Genomic DNA, 23,453 nt, shown 5'->3' on the forward strand with positions numbered 1-23,453 from the left:
GGCCTCGTATACATATATACATAAATACATTCAAGATTAAAATGCTAAAATTCTTCAGCACCCAATTTTTGCAACTTCCTGCCCGTTTTCCAGGCCCAAAACAGCATTAACTGAGCTTCCACCTCTATAACATTTATAATCTCTGTAAAAACGCCGTCAGAACTGGGTGCACGGCAGTTTTAGTTTTTTTTATTTCTTTTGGGCAGTAAGTCTGGAAAGGCACACCAGCCGTAGTGCTGCGTTCGTTCTAGCGTGCCGCATTGCTTTGGCGGCATTTGTTTGAAGTGTGCGACCGTATGGGCCGTGACCATAGGTCCCAAGGTGCCCGCACGTGGCCCCATGAAGTGCTTGGGCACCGGAGATGATTGAGCTCATATGGTTTTTTGTTGAACACAGGACGAAGGAACCGAATCCCATGCTGATGACAACTGGCTGGTAGGGATGAAAATGTCGTTGCAACAACCCCCTAATTAGCATGTGATGCTTTCAATCTGTGCATGAATGGGCCTTTCAACCCGAAAAATGCGAGATGTGAGCACGGCAGTGATCATACCTCGCATTGGTTTGGAAAGTGTGGACTGCATCACGGGTGCTGGCATACCTTTGGCGTGGTAACTAGTACTTCTACGCTAATCTTTCCAGGCCATGATGGAATCTCCGCAGCATAAGTTAGCATAATGAGCTAGCAAGTGGTGCCGCGTGCGGAGAGCAAGCAGAGAGGTGGCCCAAGGGTGGTCAGAATGACCGGGACGGGCAGCTTACTGTCCCATCGACAATATGTTTGACACGTCCCAAAGGACGCCTTTGTGATAGTAATAAACAATTTCATGCGTACCTTCAAGTCTAGATAGTTGAGCACCAGCCCAGTTTGCCCTTGCCACAACAACTTTGGCTTAGTTCTGTTTTACTTAAGTTTTGTTGGTGTTTTATTTGGGGTGGGCACTATGAACCGTCCCATGTGCAGGAAAGTGGCACCCTTGTGGCGGGTTTCTTGATTTGCTAAGTGCACTGTGCAATCACAGGACAAACACGCGACCACTTGCCAACAGTGGTATAAAGGCGGAGCATCGTGGGAACAAGCAGCAGCCCCGATGTTCTGCCTGATGTTCTGAACAAAGCATAAGGTGTTGGGCACCATCAGCTTTGCCGAGTCACGTAGGGTCGTCTTAGACAGGGTTGATTTTTGAAGTTCATTTCACATCCATAATTATGACTCTGTAACTCCATGTCTGTAATTAACTATTCTGTACAGTTTGTAAATACTAGTTTTTCTCAACCATACTGAAACTTCTCTGATGCCTACTTCTTCTTCTAGCAAACCAGCAAGTTCATAGCCGCTATTCGCATAGCGGCAGTTCTAACTTACTCCGACTTTGCCTGGTTTTCTGACATCACACGAACATGCACTGCACTATCTTGGGGTTGGAACCATTGTTTGCTTCAGTCAATACATTTTCAACTGTAGCAGAGCCTGAAGGGCAGCTTTGCCGCAATACGACATTGCAAATGGGGTGAAGCATATTGAAAACCTGAAGGGGCCAGTGCCAATTGGAGGTCGACAGTATTTGTCTTTGGGAATTCAAATTCAAATTTTTTATTTCTGCCTTGTAGAGGTGCAGGCAGTGGAGGCGCAGAAAAATCTGTAAGAAACAGCTTGGCAAAGCTGCGACACGCTTTCGCTCGCCAGCAGCTTCACAGCAAGGCTCATGAAACAACAATTTTATTATAGTGTAATGGCAAATAAACAATAACTGGCAAAACCAAAAGAGAAACTAAAATTGGGGGACCTTGAAGCTATGTCTTTAGAAGTTTAACGCGATACCGATATCCTGTTCCTAGTGCGTACTTCAGACACTTGGTGCAAGAAACCTTTTCGAACTTGCTATGCACTCACTACATGGCCTTAAGGAAATAGGTGCAGTAGTGTGTGTTCTTTTCGTAGGGAGTGACCGGCTTTAAACCATGAAGCCATTGTGATAATCGTGTTCTGACGCTCGCTGGCAATGGGCACCTCTACCACAGATTATTATTGCAATATTTCATGTTGCATTGTCAAGCATGTGTACAGGACGCGTGTCTTTGTACAGCATGAGTTACTTTCACTGCATTTTCAAGCAGTTCAAGCAGACGCGTGGCCGCATGGTAGATCATCAGCTTGCCACGCAAACAACCCAGGTTCGATCCTCACTCGGACCCAACCGACCCGAGTTTGATCCCCGCTCTGTCCCAGGATATTTTTAACATTTATTTAATTTGCATTGTTCTCGATTTTTTGGTCACGCATTACGATGACAATTTCTCGCTCACAACCAACGATGCTGACACCGACTCCGGAATTTTCGCAAAATGAGCTCTTTCATGCTGTTGCGTCTAAAGAGATTATGCAATATAGTATAGATATAATATTCGCACTAGATGCGCAAATATTTGGCTTCAAAAAAAAAACCTGAATCTACAGGTTAACGTACATAGCATGAAATGCACTATTTGACAAACTGAAGAGATCAAAACCACTATGTAGATATGAATTTAAAAAGGAAGAAAGAGTGAATTGGGAAGGAAGTTTGAATAGTAAAACTCTGGTGTGAATCAAACAGCAAACAATATTTAAAAATTATTCAAAACTTTGTATATTTGCACACCCCTAGTTTGCAGATTTTGTAAATCGTTTTTTAAAACAGAGCCTCAAATACACGTACTATGCGGCCCTGTTATTTGAGATTGGTTTTTTGTAGTGTAGAGTGCGCTCATCCTGTGTTGTTCTCTCATTTTTATTTGATGCTGTTGATTAGAATGCAACCATCTAATTGTTTTAAGAGCTATGAAACAGCGCATCCCACCACAACACGATACATTGAAGCCAGAGACGGCCCATTACTTACAGCCTTTCACTGCACTGTGGTAATTATGGTGTAAATGTGAAACGGACCATAATGGAGCATTTACACTGAAGCGCCACGATACCAGAGCAGACATGAGGCAGAGGCAGACGGTCAGCCGACAAAGTCGCAAGATCGCCTGCTCACATTAGGCTGTCATCATAGTGTAACATGTCAGCATGTCACAGCATGTCATCATAGTGCAGCATGTCATCAAGACAGCATGACATCATAGTGTAACATGATGACGGACCGAAAACGCCAGCAAAACGCGTAGGCAAGTCCTCAGGAGATCCATGGCGAAAATTTGCCCGTGTCATTGCTTTTAACCACAAAATCTTGGGGGGATATAAGAAAGCCGCACATGAGACATCTTGCGCACCCCATGGTAGCCGTTTCTCCACTTCCCGGTCCTTAAGTTTTGTCCCACCTTGGCCCTTGACGCCATGGGGAATGGCGGGGGCTGTATTGTGCAGCCTGAGAGGGACAATGGCGACACAGGGAGGACGGCTGATAGTGAGCAGCAGCTCGTGCCTTCTTCCAATTTATTTGTGTAGGTTTCGTCAGTACTGCCACATGTGCCTTCAGTGTGACTAGAGAATTGGCCAACTCCGTCAGCACAAGGCGCTGACGGAGTCTTCCATCGGCAAACTGTTGTACCTAAATAGGACGACAAGGCAGAAGACACCCCCAAAGACATTCAGCACACCAATATCGGTGTCATGTAGCTCTAGTGTAAGTGCACCTTAAAGGGCAACTCACCAGGTTTGACAATTCGAGTTGACAAGCGCAATGAATACACGGGGCGTTCATGATCACGTCAGCCAAAATTTGCATCGCTACGGGCTATGGAAATGGGTTAAATTTCACGATGAACGCTGCTTTCCCTTCTTTTCGCCAGCGTGCATGCAGAGAATGAGGGCATGACGTAGACGGAGGAATCGTCCTTTGTAGACAGCAGGGCAGTGCCATCGGTCCTCTATGTAGACTGCGCTACGTAGATGTGGCCAACAGTAGTAGGTGAAATGGTGAAAATTATTTTACATGACATGCGTAGTTTGTGTACTTTGCTGCTTGAATAGACGAACAATACTACATATAAATGAGGTGACACAAAAAAAAGTAATGTGCATGCCTTTTTCATTTTTTTCCCCATGAATTGCAATGAGAAGCGGGGCTAATGTGCCTGCGTTTCGCATGCATTCATGTCCCCGTTAAGCATCGAGCAGATGCCAGCCCTGGAAACGAAACCAATAGTCCTGCTTGTTCGAGCCCTCAATATGGTCATCTATTCTAACACGTCTAAACCACCATCTCCAAACAAGCAGGCATCTAGGCATCCATCCTGCAGAAACAGGCACTAGATCAAAAAATAACGCTGGTCAACAAAACAACGCCGCTCGCATGCTCGGTTGGGCTTGCTCAGGAACGTCATGCGCACTCACATGACATGCTCGGATTCCGGAGAACGTAGAAAAAAGATTTGGCTTACAAGCAAAAGCTACGCGGAGTGAGTGGCAAGGGTTGCGAGCTCCCCTCTACGCATCATCGTTTCACGCTGCTTGAAAATACCAGTTTTTTCAGCTCGTAATAAAATGATTGAAAATTTTTTTGTGGCATAATGCTGTTCAACAGACACAACAACTGCCATAGTCTAACTAAAACTTGTTATGGGGCCTGGTGCGTGGCCTTTTGAAAGGGCCCTCCAACACTATTCAACCCCCAATGTTTTATTTGTAGGTTGTGCAGATTGAAGTACAGGCAGACTAATGCATCAAAAACGGCAGTGAGAACGACATGCAGTCTGTAGTTATTAGACTCGGAAAATTCAAAATATGCCGACCCTCCACTCGATTTTTGCGGGATCATGACCACGTTTCACTCGCCTGTGACATTGGAGGGCTGCCCCAATGAAATAAGCTTGAAGCACCTACGTAGGAGAAGGTCACATCCCATTGTTGCTTTTTTTTTCCTGCATAATGTTGACCTTGTTGCCACAGTAACAAACGTGGCGCCTGACACCTGGCTTGCCAGAATGTGAGCGGGAGCTATTGTGTCGGAGCGAGGTATTTTATGCTGTTTTTTACAACATTCCGAGTCACTCCCTCCACAGAGTTTCTTAAAATTAACTAGAGGGGACTCTGTCGCTGCGATCGTTCAGCGACCTTGGAAATGATGGGTAGTACACACATCTGCGTAGTCTTCATACTTAAGGGCGGCGAATCGTATTTGCGGCTTCGTTTATTGCTGTGTTACGTTTTTTTTTTTTAAAGAAAGATTCAACGCTTTTGAACTTCGTGACCCGATTTGGAAAGGTAAGTCTAAGAAAATAAGGTGGAGAAGCGCAACCGCTCAAGATTTGCTGATTTTTGTTTCGTGAGAAAACAGCTCCAAGCCACATGAACACACACGGAGCAAAAAGCAGACCAGAAGTACGAATATTAAACAAATGTGTGTACTACCCATCATTCCCATGCTCACTGAAGCGCTGAGCGTTGCAGCTCCCATAGACACTAGTGTATATTAGAAAACTTCATGACTCCATCCTCTTATTCTCAGAAAGGAACTTGTGGAACAACCAGGAGAGTGAACTACTGTTGACCCTTTGCGCGTTGTTCGGTGAGCTGCCCAATGAACAACAATGGTGCACTGCACCCTCTCAACAGTGCACGTGCGGAAAGAGACAGCTCGCGAATTTCTAAATGCAAGGAGAGGGAAGAAAAGAGAGGTCTTTCGTATGTACATCCGACCCACACAAGCCAAAAATCCAGTGGCGAAATGGCAGCCAGTGTCTCTGTCGTGCTATGTAGTCGTAGTCATCTTTTTTTGTTGTGGTCGCATCTTTTCGGGGTACGATGAAAAAGCGAGGAGAAGAAAAAAAAAGACAGATTAATAACCTCAGTTTTCATCCTACAGCATTATCGCTTCTAACGTAACACTTATCCAATCATATGGCGGCAAGCAACCTTCCGGCGTCATTCCCGCCCACAAAGTTCTGGCGAGAGCACCTACGTGGCGATGCGGTCAGCAGCGATGTAGTGACTTTATTGCGTGATTAAAATACTAAATCATTAGATATCGGCACTTAGACCTATGCTAAGTTTATCCCCAAATATCGGTCTACGCAAATCACAATTAAAAAATAGGTGCTAAACTAGTGTTAGAGGGCTCTTTAAGGGAGAAGGCTACCTGGGAGTCCAAACTTCATTTTTTGAAAGATATCTACATAAATTTTTCAGGGCATGTTCACTCAATGCTTGAGGAAGGTTCCATGAAGATGTGTTTTTCAGCTCAAAAGTTATTGAGGTTTAACTGGGTTGAAGTGGGTGCCTAAGGAAGAGTCACAAGAAATCCCAGGACATAATAGAAAGCTGAAAATCATTGTGGTCGTTCTTTGATTGATATTCGAAAGTGCCACAAAGCATTTTTTTAGTATTTCCCCTCCGCAAAATGTTCATGCAACTTCGAATCTGACTCGACTATTTATTACCAGATTTATCAAAATTTAATTTTTTATAATAAATTAACAACACTCATTTTTAGGAAAAGAAGTTTGTAGCACCCCTGGCAAGGTCATTCAGAATATTAATAAAAAAAAATATAACCAGGCTTGCATAAAACACATAGCACAGTCACAGCGAAAGCTGGAAGAGGGGCCTTTCAGAGCTTTTTCTCAACATTCTTTAGATAGCTGCTACAAGCACACTTGCTGGGTACCAACTACGCCATAAATAATAATAATTTTTGTGTGGTAGGCCGGCATTCACTATGCTATCTTTCGTCATTCTTCGGAGAAGCATAGTATCCACTACACACTTGCTAGGAATTTTGTGCAAGTTTTTTATACAGTGGCTGGCGATGATGAAGAATAATGACTAAAGTGGGCATGTGCCACACTTAATAGGTGATCAAGAACAAGCTTTTGCAATGGGTTGGAGCATTGGACGACCCACTCATTATGCAATTTGTATTGTGTGACGCCTGGTTGTTCCTTTGATGTTCTAAAATGCTTTATTACTCATATTAACGCGATTACTTTCCCGACATCAAGCCTGCCTAAGGCATTTATGCAAACGAGTTCTAAGCCCCGCCGTGGCTCAGTGGTGTAGTACTGGACTGGCAGACAGGGGATCCCATCTCGAATCCCATTGTGTCCAGATTGTTTTTTATTTACAGAGCTTTTTTTGTTATTTGGTGGGATACTAGTTCCAGACACCGGCGGCAGACAACTACGGCACCGTACGTGACCTGTGTTATGATCTCATAACAGCTTTCACTGTAAAACAGTACACAGATATGATGAGCGGTCTTTGAATTTCAGCTTTCTTGAGCACCACAACTAGCAAAAAAATTCTTTCCGAAATAACAGGCCTACCAATTTCAACACTTGCTTTTTCTTCAGAAATCTCTAGCACAATATCTGTCTTTACGCACTCTTTTCTTTTTTCCCCTCGTCTCAATCATCTTTTGGTGTCATTAATAATTTAATTTTCGGTGTAAAACATCGAAGTTCCATGCCATGCAACTGATACACTTGGCGTCACGCTCAATAGCACTGATTTGGAGTACGTACTGAGTCCGACGATCAGTGCATTTGCGCCACAGTTCTGCCGCTGCAAGCACCTACGCAGTTGGCACTTGGCAGCAGAATAGCCGAATCTCGATGCTCGTACAAACCACTAGCGCGCCTCCACGCACGGAATTTCCGCACAATCTTCAGCTCGTTACCGGCAGCACGTGCAACAACAAAGACAAAAAGCAAGAAACTAGTGCAGAAAGAAATGAAGAGAAAATGATCGAAAAGATAGCGCAGAAGGCAAAGAGTTGTACAGTAGATGCCAGCCGAAGCGAATGCAGCAAAGTAGCAGCAGGGGGAGCGCACGCGATCGGAGGAAGCAATGCCTCCGCTGCTGTGCAACAGCCAATGGAGGGCGCGCTTTCTCTCGCGAAATATGAATGCACTGCTCTAACCAATCAGCGCTCCACAGTGCTTCGCTGGAAAACGCCAATAACGTCTCAATCGTGTCACCAACACCATTCTGCAAGACGGCAAACGAGAGATAAAGGACGGACCTTTCCAAAGATCGGTGCACCCCACTATGGCGACTGCAAAGCATTATGGAAAGACGGAGCACCGGCAGAATGTGGTCTGTTCACGGAAGCATTATCTCACATCGTTTCCCGCAGCATGCAGGCGTACGAAAGCATCCTTGTGGGAGTGTCATGCATAATAACCCTGTTTCAATCCGCACTCCCAGAAGAGGCACACCCAGAGCAACATTGAGCCAGCAAACAGCAAGTAACCTTGACTTATTATAACTTAAGAAAACGCTCACGTACCCGCGAAAAGGCCCATTGAATTGCAAACTTGACTTGGCTTTCGTGGCGAGTCCCCCGCGCTTCATTAATCGTGTTTCCACGCAACGAAACCTTTCCTCGTTTGTTATACTGTCAGTACGGCCGTATAGCTGCATCAGTATAGTACTTTATGTTGGGCACTGTAACTTGCGATATGCTTTCACGCGTTATGCAGTACAAGACTGTGGCACTTCGCACATGATAATCAATGTAAAAATCCCACCACTATAAATGGGTTCGAGCCCCACTATACTGTGTAGATTTGAATACTAATTGCCTGTTTCACATTCTGCCTGTGAAAAACCTTGCATTTGGGACGCTGGGAGTAGTAAAAACCAGCTACCAGCACGTCCATCGAGTGGTCACCAAGTGAGTGCCATCGGGTGCAAAGATTGCATAGTCACAGCGCAGTGTCCGACTACATGAAGCGGGAATACTCAGAACATTTCCCTTCGCCCCCATGGCACTTTTTTTTTTCTTAAAAAAATCGAAGCAAAGTTCGGGGTGCATTTATCATGCGGGGCAAATCTTATGAAAACTTTTTCGGGATAAGCGAAAATGCCATGAAAGCGTTTTGCGGCTATGTTTTCTCGAAAACAAACACTATAAACACTATGTAACAGTGCAATAAAAACCACACAGGGTTTCTTATGCAGTCACCTAAGACGACTTGAAGGTGAAAGCCGTCTTCTTCTTTTTGTTCAGTCCATTTATTTGTCCTTCCCGCCTCCCTGCGAAAGCTTTCTGCACCTAAAGTGGCTTTGCACTGTTTCCATGACCGGAGGCACGTCACCTAATTTGCTCGGCCTCCGTGATTGGTGGGCTGCTCACAGAGGCAGTGCAAAGCGACGATGTCGTGTGATGGCGTGATCATAAGACCCTTTGATGACCTTACGTATTCTTGTGATCTGTGATGTCAAGATGACGTGTCCTATGGTGATGCCATCACACGAGGATTTTTGCATCACTCTTGTTGACACCGTCGCCCTGGGACGCCAAAGCCACCGACTGCAAATTTTTATTTTTAGGTGAAAACTTAAGATGCCTAATCTAACGTGAAATTAGACCATTTGCATCTCTCGTCGGTGGCGTCGAGTGATCCGAAAATACATCATCACGTGATGACAAAACATATATATGACACCAAACATCTGCCAAAATTGTGACGTCATTAAAACGTTCGAGCTCGGTCAAACGTGGTCTAATCATAAAGGCAATGCAAAACCAGTTTTGCACTGCATCCAATTCTGAAGGCAGTGCTCATTAGGTGTAGCAAGTTTTCGAAGGGAAATGTGAATGATGGCGAGCATGGGGAGCAACAAGGAGGAGCAAAGGGGCACCCACTCCCCTAAAGCCCCACCAGCACTTGCCCACACCCAAGCTACACCAGTGCTTTCCCCCTCCCTGATCCGTGATGCAAGACGGGTTTGCACCCACGGCAAAATCCTGCTGACACTTGTGGACTGGCGTGGTAGGATCGGTCATCGACTGAGAAAAAGAAGAAGATGGCTTTCATCATCCAATCATCTTAGGTGGATAGATAAACACCCTGTGAGTTTTTAATGAGCTTTCTAAAGCTCTCGCCTCAATAAATCCGCATGCTTCACTATGCTTCATGTGTAATATCCCAGCCCCGCAATCACAGTGAATAAGAAACCAGACATCTCAACAAAGGTCAAACTTAGCTGCAGCATCACATAAATCGAAGTCCTCAAGTAGCACCGAGCAATCAAAGAAATGTCCTGTGACTTTCACGTATTATCACATCCAAGAACCGAGCAAGTGTGTCCGCCGATTTCCTTCTTCTTTAGCATGTTCAATGATGATTACAATGATTTGCGACGAACAGCACACTCTAGTTTACGTATATGAAAGTCAGATCGATCAGACATAACTGTTTCTTCACAATAGCAGCACCTTACCCAAGCCAAAACCACTCACGGCACACAACAAAAGCAGGCGAAATGCCCAAGCACCTATCCACCAGGAGAAGGCGTGGCACTGCATTTTCTGGAAAGGTCCATTCACGAACGAAACAACACCAAGATGGTCGCAGGTGAACCGGATTGTGTGGGAATGGTGCACACATGAAGTTTGGTCTGATTTCGGCACTTTTTGTGCGTTTTGGACGCCGCTGCAGACTCGGAAATAGCATTTTTCTTTCACCTTGATGTTGAATTAGGTACTCTCGTCTCCAGTATCAGCAGGTCAGAAAAAAATTTCGAGCACTGAATTGCCGCAGTGAGAACAATAATACATTTTGGCAATATTAAAAGTTCTTTTGTTGCAGTACTCATTCATCACATGATTCTTTACACATATATACGCCCACCAGTTTGCAGCTACTCTCGACACTGATGTTCTCCATACCGTGCTTCGCGATTCAGGCCAGGAGCGGCCATTCAAAAATACTTCGTCTGTGCGTGCAGTTGTCGTCGATGTGTTTGCGTTTGCCCATGAAAGGAATGACTGACAGTGCTGCACCATCGTCGCCTGCTTTGACGGCTGCAGGAATGGGTAACAAGACCCGACCTAATTCAAGGGTAACTTACGGTCTACAAAAACGAGTGGTTGATCACGGCACAATTGTAAACAAACATAGCGTTTTTGTAAAAACCGCATAACAAAGATACACAAAAAAAGCAACAAGAGATGAAATTAGGATACTCTACGAAAATCAAACAGCGGCGATTGAGGCCCCCCCAGCAACTATTACAACTTTGTCATTGCCGTGCGACACTACCACAACTCCATCTCCGTGGAACTCTCTAGGGAAAATTTACGTTGACGGAGTTTAACAGTTCAGTGGTGGCCGTGTTACAGGGGTATAAGATGACTTGCCGCTAATAGAGACTGAACCCACAGCCTTCGCCTCTAATTATTTTGGGGGTCTCTGCATATGGAAAGCTGGAAGTGTTAGCCAGTGCTCATAAAAACATTGCGGGCTATGTGACGCCAAATGGTCAAAACGCATCTTCCACATATGCCCTCGTGACTTACAGGTCTACATGCAGCTGTGGCAATGACACACGTGGGACTGCATTCAGCACTGAATATTTAAGTTTTCAGCCTTGATTTTCTTCAGCATTGCCTCCACTGCTGCAGTTAGCACATACGGCAGAAAACCAGACCCTTGTGACCCACCTGTGCTGGAAAGCTTTGCTGTACAAAGTGTGTGCAAGACTTCTTCAAGGCCAGCGTGATATACTGGGATGCATGTTGTAGCAGCATCATTCTCTTTCTGCCATCTGCTACAATACCTTTCTGAAACAAGCATGCTCGGTGATGGTTTCTACGGAATGTACTCATAGGTGGACTGCGTGAAAAAAAAAGTTCGTCGCAAGTCTTTGCTTCCTTGTGTCAGGTTTTCACATATGTGTCAGGTAGAGCAGTTACCCTTTTGTGCTAGGTGCACCAACTCGCCCAGCAACAAGTTCTTCTATACTACCTTTGTTATAGCGAACTTAGACCTGTGACAAATGCAATCACAGCGCCGTACGCAAAACAGCCCGCAGAGCGGAACTGAAACGAAAAGAAGAAAGACGAACACTGGTTTGTGGAGTGCACACGGCTGGCTTTGATATTTATCGGGGACGAGCGCGCAGTCGAGCATCACCGAGACGCCAATAAGATTTCATGGTGTGGCATGGGGTTTTTTGAGCTCGAGCCAGCAAGGCAGGGCCCGTATGCACCATGGACGCTGCAGCGATGAACTCAACGCCTCTGTACTCAGTGTGACGATCATCGCAACGATGGTGTGCGAGCGCTGTCACCGAGAACTCATGTCGCACGAGTGAACCGCGTTGACTGTAAAGACAGACTTTCGTCTTGCGTAAAAGGAACATTATTGTCAGCTCTCTAACTGTATTGTTGAGACATTCCCTCATGTGTCATCTCGTCCTCGTATGTATCAATAATTCTCGAGTGTGCCCTGGGCCCATTGAGTAAACCTATTTACTCATTAAAGACTGCACAGGGGCAGTCCCGAATGATGTAACATGCATGAAAAGATTAAAATACATAAAAAGGCCATCTGAGCAGCACTTATTCCATTCTTTTTGGGCTTGCTAACCTTGCAGCAAGGAGGTCTTCTCCAGCATGCAATGGCAGAATAGCACAGACACTTGTGTAAACCAGGAGTCAAAGTAAGGCTCACCTCTCACGGCACTGCTTGCCAATGCGCCCCTTGAGGTGCTTGGCAATCAAGGTCCACTTCTTGGGGCCATACTTCTGCACCAACTGCACCACCTTGTCGTCCTCCTGCACAGCAATCCACTATTATGCAAAGGCCACAACTTCACCAAATAATGCTGAGCCACATCACACACAATGGTGCATTGCATTCGATTAGTCACATCTCATTGTTTTCACCCAACAGTGTTCTTTTGCCACCACTTCCGATGCTCTTTTGTACGGGCATTGTACCAAAGGGTGGCATTGGCCACACTGCGCGTGAAGCGGTAGGGCAGGCACAACAAAAATGAGAGCACAGTGATGTTTTAGGTGTGAAGTACCTTAGTGCCTCAAAGCTTGTCGTTGTTTAGTGTCATCACAGTGCCTTATGTACCATATAAACCGGAAAATAAGTCGAGATATTTTTAATAAGCAACGAGCTAAAGTCACCCCTCGTCCTATACAGCAGTGTCTAGCTGACAGTGCGCCACTGTCTGGCCACATGTGGCTAGCATGAGCATGAGAAGCCGGACATGGCCATATACACATCCAAATCCAATAGCAGGCTTTCCTTTCTCTCTGTCTCCTTTCTGTTTGTGATTTGCCTCCGATCTGTTCAGAGTTTTTGCACTGCTTGACATTTCGTTAGATTTTTAGTGTTATTTTTTTTCGTTCACTGAATATGAGTAGCGGTATGAGGAGGCAGTTCCCAGCTGCGTTTAAGAGAAGACACAGCTCTTGGGACTCGAAAATTTGCCCAAAAGTCGAATTTTCAAAAGTGTCATTTTCGTATTCTTTCTACCATCGCACACCTGTGAGCAAGTTTTCGTTTCAAAATCCCAAGTATTATCGGCGTAACAGTAAATCAAAGATGCATTGGCATGCCACCAGCCCTTCAAATTGTGGACAAATCGAGATTATTTCGGCTGCCTTTGACTCTTCAAAAACTTGCTCCAACGTAGCCATTTTGGTATCGTTGAAAAGCTCTCGAGTTTGAATTTTTTATTCCTCAGTCGGGTAACACTGAGCTTGGCACTTTCTCAAATAAAAAAGAAAAAGAAAGTAGGCGTAACATGTTGTCATTAGCCACTTTCCATCACGTGGCTAAAATGACGTCGCCTGATTGGCCTAGGGTGCTGTATTCGAAAACCTGGCTAGTTAAGGCGCCATTTTGGCTTAGGTTACGATGCTACGACGAACGTGCTTGGAAGAACAAGAAAGTTACACTCAGTGTATCAGATCAGCTGAAGGCAAGCTATGACGTACATGCTTGGAAGAACGAGAAAGTTACACTCAGTGTATCAGATCAGCTGAAGGCAAGCCAGAATAAAAAAAGAAAGTGCTAACGGCACATCAAGGGTTTCTGCAAACTACCAGCAAGCGAGCGTCGTTGCTTTGGCACCTGATAACGGCAATGGAGGTGATTGCAGTCTGCTCCACAAAGGCACGGTATCGCACAGTTCTGCAACTGATGAGCAAGCAACTCACGGTGCCGGGGCATTCAACATCGTTGGCGCAGGTAATAGCGGTCTGCAAGATAGGGGCATGCTGCCGTCTGGCTTTACAAGCGATAAGCAAGCGACCCGTAACAATGCAATTGACAGCAATCCGCCTGAGAAGGACGGCATTCTTCCCGCTGACTCTAACCTTGTGCGAGTTCACACTAAAGCTGTCACGAGCAGCGAAATAGCCCAAGTGAGTGCTCGTGAGCAGGTGATGCCTGAACGACTTGAGTCGACACCGGCGACAGTGCGAAAGACTGCGGTTTTCACAGATGCAAGGGACACGTCATATGGGCCTCCACCGCGGACACTGCAGCTTCGTATTTGACGGTCGACTTGGAGATCTTGAATAGGCTGCTTGCTGATTCCCTACGGTGCAAAGCGTGGTGCAATGTATGTGGCGAATGTGCGAAACTAGTCGCGGGTGACCGCGACTGCGACCTCGTTAAGAAACTGAGAGTGAAGTGCAACTGTTGTGGCGAAGTGACGACGGCATAGAACTCATGCAGAGTCGATGGTGAAAAGTCGTGTAATGCATTTGACGCAAACATTTTATCCACGAGTGCAATGCTCTGTAGTGAGAATGGCCAGACATTCACAAACAATATTTTTGTGTCCATGAGATTGTCGCAGCGGAGGCTGCACTAAAATGGCAATTTTTTTTTTACCTGGTTGCCTAGAGTGCCATTTCTAATGGTAATATTGGAGCAACAATATCTGGTTCTACTCAACCAGTCTCGATAATTATTTTTTTTCAGAAAGGTGGTGAATTGACAAGTGCTGTAGGACTGATACATAGTTGCACATTGTTAAAGAATATTTAAAAAATAGTTTTTTGAAGTTACTATCGGTTTTTACAAATAAATATTTAGATGCTCTAATTTTATTCGAAATTGTTGTGAAATATTCATTCTTGCCTGACTGAACCAGTAAGTCATCCTCGATCACAGTAGTGCTATAAAGATTTCTATAACTATTTCTAACTTGTCCTGAAATGTTTTCTCTCGTTATCTCAAAACTGTGTTTTTGATCATGATATAGTTTTGGAGAAACGATATCTCTGGTGTTACTTACCCTATCGTAGTGAATCTTATTTTGCTTGAAAAGGGCACAAATGGGGAATGCAGTAGGCATAAAACTTGAACAAATAACATGAGAGATCTTTTCAAAAAGTAATAATTTCTCCACGGTGGTACCAAATCATTTTGCTTACAAAAGTTTGACATGCTGTAACTTTGGCCCAAATCAGTCTAGAGCCTTCATTCTTGTAGCACTGCAAGCTCTGACCACACAACATCATTTTCATATGCCACTGTCTTTTATCACTACCAGCATTCAAGAGTAAACTCGCCTCCAAATTAGTCATAGTCATGAATTTCTCAGTATTTTGAAAACTACTTGTTGCACAGGAAAAGTAACTGCATATTTGAAATCAACATGTCAAAATACATAACGGATGGAAACTATTTAACATTCACCGATAAATGAAAAAAATTTTTTCAAGTGGGGTGTACCCCTTAAACTAAATGTTGTTGAGTTTGCAGAAGCGAACTGCAACAGGGCTGCTCAGCGCCGCTTTGGTGTATCGAAAAAAGCTTGCACTATTGGAGAGCGCAGAAAGGGAAGCTATAGATGTGCAATCCTCGAAAAATGTCGTTTCGTGGATGAATTGTGGTTCATCTGCAGCTGCAGGATACGCTAGCGGACTTTGTGCGGGAAGTTCGTGCGCGCTCACTGCCAGTGCCCGTGGATACCATTTGAAAGAAAGCTGTGAGGCTTGCTCGAGAAGGTGGGCTCACGAGAAAAGAGTTTTGTGCACCAAACTCTAGGGTACATCGATTCATGAAAGGCAAAAGATTTTCTCTCTGGCAGCGCACAACCATCTGTCAGAAGCTGCTGGAGGAGTTCGAGGACAAGCTTATAAACTTTCAGCGCTTCGTGAACTGGTTTAGGGAGCAGAAGAACTACATGATGGGGCAGACTAGCAATGCCAATAAGACCCCCGTGTGGTTTGACATGCCTTCATCAACCACGGTCACGCAACGCGGCGCCAAGGATGCGAAGCTGTTGTCTGCCGACAAGTACTCGCGCTTCAGCGTCATGCTGGCATGCACGGCAGACATTTCCACCCTTCGTCATTTCAAACATAAGACAATGCCGAAGGAAGTGTTCCCACCCGGTGTTGTCGTTCGCGTCGACACAAAGGAATACATGGACGAGGCCTTGGTGCTCGAATGGATACAAGTAGCGAGTAGTTCGAAACCGTCGGGCAGGTGTACTGTTGCGTCCTCACAGCATGCTGGAGTTGGATGCGTTTCGTGGTCACCTGGCCAATGCTGTGAAATGCGCACTCGGCGATAGAAAAACGGGCCTCGCTGCGATACCAGGTGGTATGACATCTACCTTCCAGTGACTCGACGTTGTGCTATAAACAAGCCGTTCAAGGACCGAGTGCGATTGGAGTACCATGGCTGGATGTCCAGCGACAACCCAAAGACGCCGACGGGCCGCCTACAGAAGCCTCCACTTGCGACTGTTTGTGGCTGCGTGCTTTCGGCCTGCTGTTCTTTGCAAGATTCCATGGTGGAAAATACTTTCAAAAAATGTTGCATCAGCAACTCGCTGGATGGCATGGAAGATGACACTGAAGGAGGCAGCCAGCGACAAAATCTCGTCTTCAGGGGATAGTGGTGCTTCATCTCACAAATAGGAACAGTTGCGATGGTGGTTGAGGGGAGCTCCGACGATTGGGGTGCGGTGCACCCAATTCACAGATAAATGCATTTCAGAAGAGTTAGTATAAAGCACCAATTACGAGCATGTTGGGTGTAGCGCAATCCATGCGGCTGATGTAGAGCGCGTAGCCAGTTCCCGACCCGTCAACTAGCGAAGCCGATCGGTTCCGCGAAGACGAACGCCGAAGACCCCAAGCGTGGGAAAGAAAAGAGCCTCCTTCGTTCTCACGGTCAAAGTAATCACCGTTCAGGACTAGAAGGAGAAGGCTTACTCGGAAAAGCGTACTGTTTGTTTGACCAAGGGTTGAAAAGAGGATGTTTGAATTTGAATTGGGAGCGGAGGTTCTGGTTTGGACTCTGGCAGTCGCCTGAGGCTGCAATAAAGCGTCTCTTCACCGGACTACGGCTCTTCCTTCGCGCTGCCACCGTGCACTCGAGTCATCGAGGGGAGCCATTCCGAACCTCAAACACCTTCTCTCCTTAGCTAGTGTTGAAGCTAGTCGAGGAGGAGGAAATTAACTAGAAGTTTGGGTTTTTTTTCTTTTTTTTTCTCTTTTTTGGTGACCTAAACTAGGGAGGTTGACCAATATTCCCACTCGACCTATTGGCGGCGAGATCGAGCGGAATCGCTGCCTGGCAGCAACTGACCGAAACGGTGAAGTGTGGATTGCTGCTTGCATCGTCTGCTAGCCATGTCGTGTTTCTATGTGCGCGTACATCATGCACGATCTGAAAGTGTAATTTGTCCGGTCATGTAAGCGCGAGTGTAACTCCTTCTACGTGTGCCTGAAACGACGTACGGAAGCATTTGGCCTTGCTCGGCTGCTAATGCACTGTAATAAAATTGGCGAGTGCAACTTTCCAAAGTGCTGTTTATTGTTGTTGTACCCTCCATCCACCAGAATATTTCCAGAGTGGGTGCCGCTTTCTGTTTGGAGCACATCACAAAATGCTCTTAGTATCCTCCCAAACATGAGGATTATTAAATGCTGTGTGAATGGCGACTCCGTTGTAAAAAACAGGCTCTAGGCCATGCACTTGTGCGCTGTTGGTAGGTATACAACTAGGGCACTGTAGTTTATTGATCATCTGAGGAGCCTTTAGTTGTGTTTATCTGGCCGTGGTACCACTACATAGAAATATTACTAGATTTCTATGTAAATATTACTAGTATTACATAAACTATGAGACTTCGGTACTTACTAATTGAAGAATGCAAACCCAAACTTCTGGCACTAATACCAGAAACGTCAAAGTTGAAGGCTGAATTACAGAGCCTCGTGTCAGGCGTCAGTGGTCTCAATGCGCTTGCTGAGGAGCTACGCTCCGAGAACGCCACTTAGTTGCCTCTATTAAGTCTCTAAAGAAACAAAATGAAATTTTAACCAACCGTGTGTCAGAACTGGAACAATACTCGAGACTTAACAACGTAGAACTAAAGGGAATTCCGTGCTCTCAAGGGGAAGATTGCACAGCCATAGTAAAAGCTGTGGCTACTAAAATCAACTGCACTATTCTTGATTCTGACATCGACGTCATTCATCGCGTCCCCACTAAGAATGACTCAAAAAAAAAAACATTATCGCGCGCTTCTGTTCTCGCGATAAGAAGCAAGAATTTTTAAGCAAGGCTCGCAAGGCCAAACTGCACACGAATGATGTCGGATTCCCAGGCCCTCATCATTATCCTCTGTATGTAAATGACCATCTCACCGTAGAAAACAAAAGGTTGTTTGCGAAAGCTCTTTCTCTCAAGAGAGAGAAGGGTTGGGCGTTCCTTTGGACGGATAATTGCCATATTAAGGCGAGGCAATCAAACGAAAGTAGGGTGTATCGGATTCGCACTGAAGCTGACCTTTCTATCTTTCGATAGATCTGGTGACTTATCTATCTAGGAAACTCTGCGCGTCATCATGTCGTCTTATTTTAGTATCAATAACTTAGATTCCTTCTTGAATAACTCTGCCATTTCAGGAATTCACATTAACGCACGTAGTCTAAGAAAAAATCATGATGAAATAAACGCTCTTTTACACTCTTTCAAAAGTTCCTTTTCCCTTGTCTGCATCTCGGAAACATGGCTTACACTAGAGGATCAAAACTTGTTTGGCTTACAAGGTTACTTGTCAGAATACTGCAATCGCACATCAAGTAGCCATGGTGGCGCAGCCATCTTTATCTCACCTACTTTGCCCCATAAACGCAGATCTGACCTTCATATTGTCGACGATAGCTGCGAATCTGTTTGGATAGAACTAGACAAGCCTTCATCCACTGGTAAACTTATCATTGGAACTATCTATCGGTCGCCTTCATCGTCAATTTCTGAGTTCTTTTCAAGTCTCTATGCTGTCCTTGAAACATTATCATGTGAACCTAAAAATGTTGTTATTGTGGGTGACTTAAACATTGATTTACTTGAAGATACTTCCAATCGCATTGAATATGCAAATTGTTGCCAAGGTTTTGGTTACGAGTCCTTAATCACACTTCCAACTAGATGCATTCCTGGCCACAGTAGCACACTCATTGACCATGTTCTGTCTAACTTTCTTTCACCTGAACACAGTGGTGTTCTTAAAGTAAATATTACTGACCATTACCCTGTTTTCTTCTCATGTAAAAACTTCAAGCATAATCGCGATTTAAGATTTTCTAAATCAATTCTAAACAAAGAAGAGTATGTGAACCGCGTAACCAATGTCGATTGGTCTTTCATTGAAACATGCACTGATGCCAACTTAGCTTTTGATTTTCTTTCGTCTCGCATATGCAAATGCATTCATGATAGCGTCACGGTAGTAAAATGTAAAAGAATATACTCAGCACCCCATAATCCCTGGATAACGAACAGTCTATTGACATGCATGCGTAAAAAAGAAAACCTCTACAATAAAGTCAAACGCCGTCCTTTCAATATGAATCTAAAACATCGTTACACCCTCTATTCTAATACTCTCAATAGACTTTTAAAAGCAGCTAGAAAAAGTTATTACGAAGAAAAAATAGCGCATGCTGGCAACAACTCTAAAGAACAATGGAAAATTATTAACTCCTTTCTAAACAAGAACACGTCCGAATTAACTATCACAGCTTCAAATTGCTGACCGTGTATTAGATCAGCCAATGGACATTGCGAATGAATTCAACTCATTTTACTGTAAACAAGCTTCTAGTAGACTCCCATCGTCCAATAGATCTCAGGTCCGCTCTTCACAATCTTTCTACCTCTTCCCAACAGACCCTAACGAAATTATCAGCATTATTCATAATCTTAAAGTAACTTCTCCTGGACTGGACGGAATTCACTCGCCCTACATTAAGCTAATTGCCAACCATATTGCCGTCCCTCTATCCCGCATTATCAATCTAATATTCAAGACAGGTACATTCCCATCTCAACTAAAAAAGGCCAAAATAATACCAGTGTTCAAAAAAGGCGAGAGAACTTTCATATCTAATTATCGCCCCATAGCTATCCTATCATCTTTTAGAAAATAATAGAAAAGTGTATTGAGAAACATATAACTAATTACTTGTCTAAGTTTTCCATTTTAACTCCTAGTCAGTTTGGTTTTCGACCTGCTTTCTCGACTAATCTTGCATTGTTAACTTTCACTGATAAGATTAAAAAAGCTATTGATTCTGGTGAATTAGCTGGAGCATTGTTCATTGACCTAACCAAAGCTTTGGACTCACTTAATCACAGCATCCTGGAAACCAAACTCACGGCCACTAGGTATTGTTGGACCTGCCCTTACACTCATTAAAAGTTACCTCTGTAATAGACAGCAGGCTGTTTATGTTCGCTCTACTTTATCAGATTTTTTTACTACTAATCAGGGTGTTCCTCAAGGGTCCATTCTTGGCCCGCTTTTATTTTTAATTTACATGAATGACCTTCCCCTCTCAGTTACTAACTCTCTGCCTTTTCTTTATGCCGATGACACTACAATACTTGCCACTGATAAATCTATTGACTCTTTAACGCTAAAATTACAAAAAGATCTAAATAACATCTTAAGCTGGTGTCTCACGAATTCCCTCAGTATTAACCCTAAGAAAACTAAGTTCATGATATTCCACTCGGCTAACAACGTTCTTCCCTCCCAAATTTCTATTAAACTAAATGGCTCACTCATTAACCCTGACAATGAATGCTCTTTCTTAGGAATCGTTCTCGACAGCAACCTAAAATACTCTAATCATGTTATTCATTTGCGCAAAAAACTAGCATTTGGTGTCAGGATTCTAATCAGAGCACGTTACTACTTTAACATTTCAACTCTAATCAAGTTATATTATGCTTTTATTCACAGCCATATTAATTATTGCATTACAACTTGGGGAAACACATACCTCACCCACTTATCTCCCATTCAGCACATTCAAAACCAAGCCATCAGACTAATGACTTCCAGTTCATATCGTTCTAGTGCATCATCATTACTTCGTAACTTCGAAATACTTTCGACTGTTAGTTTATTTAAATATCACCTCATTATCATGCTGTTCAAATTCTTCCACCATCTTGTCCCATCAAGCGTCTTTTATCCTAATGCTCTAACTTAAACCGTACTAGATTCGCTTCAAATGGAAATTTTCTACTTCCTACTATCCGCACTAATTTTGGTCGCCACACTGCATATTTCTCAGCATAGTCATTATGGAATTCATTGCCATCTCACATCAAGCAATGCTCGACTATTGGCACATTTAAAAAACAATCGTATTCGTACTTGATAAACTACTACATGTTTTTATATTGTTATATTGTTTATTCCACTCTCCTTTTTACTTGTTTCTTAGTTAGTGTTGGTTTTATCGATTTAATCATCTCTCTGTTTTCACTGCTACTGCGAATTGAGTAAATTTTGTAATCCCATTTTGAACAGGAGGTCCCCCTGCAGCCTTGTGCTTTCGGACCCCCTCCTGTATATATACTTTGTATACTGTTCCTTTTTCTGTGCTAATAACTGAAATAAACTGAACTGAAACTTAACACTGTACTTAAAACAATGTTACCGTGCACAAATGTGTGCTTAGATTCAAGAAGGCTTTAAAAAGCCCAGAAGTTGGAAAATGATTCAGACGGGATGGCATGCATTATATATATGTTGTATAATTTCACTGGAAATTTCATGTTTTCTACATTGTTTTCAGTGTTTGTGTGGCATGGTTAGTGACCGACGAAAAGCAGCAATTATTTTTTGTCTGAAAAAAAAAAAAAGAGTATGCTTATCCCATTAACCACGCCTTTGTTGTAGCACAGTTATGCACGTAATCCATCGATGAAAGCTTTCAGCTGAGCTCTTATATAAGGTTTTTATAGGCGCAAATTCATGTGGTAAACGAAGTGTTGCGCAAAGCGCCGTCAACCACTAAGCTTTCCTGACTAGACTTATCATCTGTCCCACATTTCATGGTGAACAGAATGAGGGAAAAAAAATATCATATGCGTATAAGGTGCGAATGGTGGCACTGAACCAACCGCACAGATATGCGGGCTTTCTATGATCTTTGTTTCTCACTTTTTTGTAGTATGCAGATGAAAATTCATAATGAAAAAATTGGAAGCACAAAGCAACGGGACACAAGAGAAGAGACAAACAAGCGCAGTGTCAACCCATCTGCAGATGAAAAAGATGTAAGTAAGTAGTTCAGTCACGCTACAGCAGTGTGCAGCAGGCAGAACACGAGCTAACCACGTACAACACAGCAAAGGTGTGATATAGTGCGAAAGCGTAAAGAAAGTCACCTAGGGCGAGAATCCCTATGAAAGGCAGAATGCGCTTTACTCGCGGATAACGTTAAAATTGCATAGGTGTCGTGCATTGATTCAGTTGAGAAGAGTGTAGATATTAACAGTAAGCTGTAGTCGACGCGTTTTATCCGCTGAAAATCGGCTCAGATTGCACGCAACGAAGCCCCGTTGCATGTATCTGTATATGCGCCGCCGACCGCTTATTCACACTTGCGTAGGATCGTGCTGCCACCTGTACCCGATCTCGGCGCAAACAGTCCGGTTTATACGGTAGTCACAACCGGTCATAAATGTAGATGAGCCACAAAAGTAAATATTTTGAATTCATATGAAACCAGCCCATCAAATATGAAGAAGGCCTTACATCCCTACTGCAGCTGAATGAAGCACCCTTCCCAACATGCTGCAAGGAAACTGGAAAGTCTTTCTGGAAAGCCTTTTGTGTGCTTTTGTGTTATGTTGTTTGAGTGTATGGTAATATTGTGTAAGGATGTCCCAGCGTGTTGATCACGATTGATGTTATAATAATTCGGCTGAGGATATTGTCGTTCTAAATTAGTTAAATAAATGTGTTGTTTGGTTTGTTCCGAAGGTGTCTACTGTATAAATTCTCTCCAAAGAGCCTGGCGCTCTCGCCATTTTAAGATCCAACACTGGCTGCCCAGCATGGAGATCTTGAAGCATCTCATGACTGTTTTTGCGGTTCGGTACAAGCTTTTGTTAGAGCCAAGGTAGAGTAAGCCTAGGGTGACTTCTCTAGCGTCGGCGCTGTAACAAAATAACCAGTTCTCAGACGTTAGACGGAGACGACCCGTTTATTCAGCATGCAGCCCAAGTTGTCCCTTCCTAGCGCGTGCCTATATCTCCTTCGTCCTCTTTGATAGTCTGGCCCGCTCCAAGAAAATATTCTGCTACATACTCCCGGGGGCCCAAGATGACTCCAACACTTCGATGAAGTCTGGACCACTCCAGGTCGTTCTCATCCGTATCATTATTCAACATCATCTCAGGGGGGCCAAGGAGAATCGTACCCACCGAGAACG

General features: G+C 44.1%; 1 protein-coding gene across 6 annotated transcripts in view; it reads right to left on the minus strand.

Moving 5' to 3' along the window:
* Nucleotides 1–23,453, minus strand: part of LOC119181417 (myb-related protein B) — a 239,557-nt gene that overhangs the window by 176,052 nt on the left and 40,052 nt on the right. For all 6 annotated transcript variants that reach the window (XM_075882958.1, XM_075882957.1, XM_075882954.1 and 3 more), the window contains exon 3: nucleotides 12,394–12,497. In XM_075882958.1, coding sequence (XP_075739073.1) covers nucleotides 12,394–12,497 — 104 coding nt within the window. The remainder of the gene's footprint in view (nucleotides 1–12,393; nucleotides 12,498–23,453) is intronic.

This window comes from Rhipicephalus microplus, unplaced genomic scaffold (assembly GCF_043290135.1).
Source record: "Rhipicephalus microplus isolate Deutch F79 unplaced genomic scaffold, USDA_Rmic scaffold_14, whole genome shotgun sequence".
In the NCBI taxonomy this organism is placed as follows: Eukaryota; Metazoa; Arthropoda; class Arachnida; order Ixodida; family Ixodidae; genus Rhipicephalus; species Rhipicephalus microplus.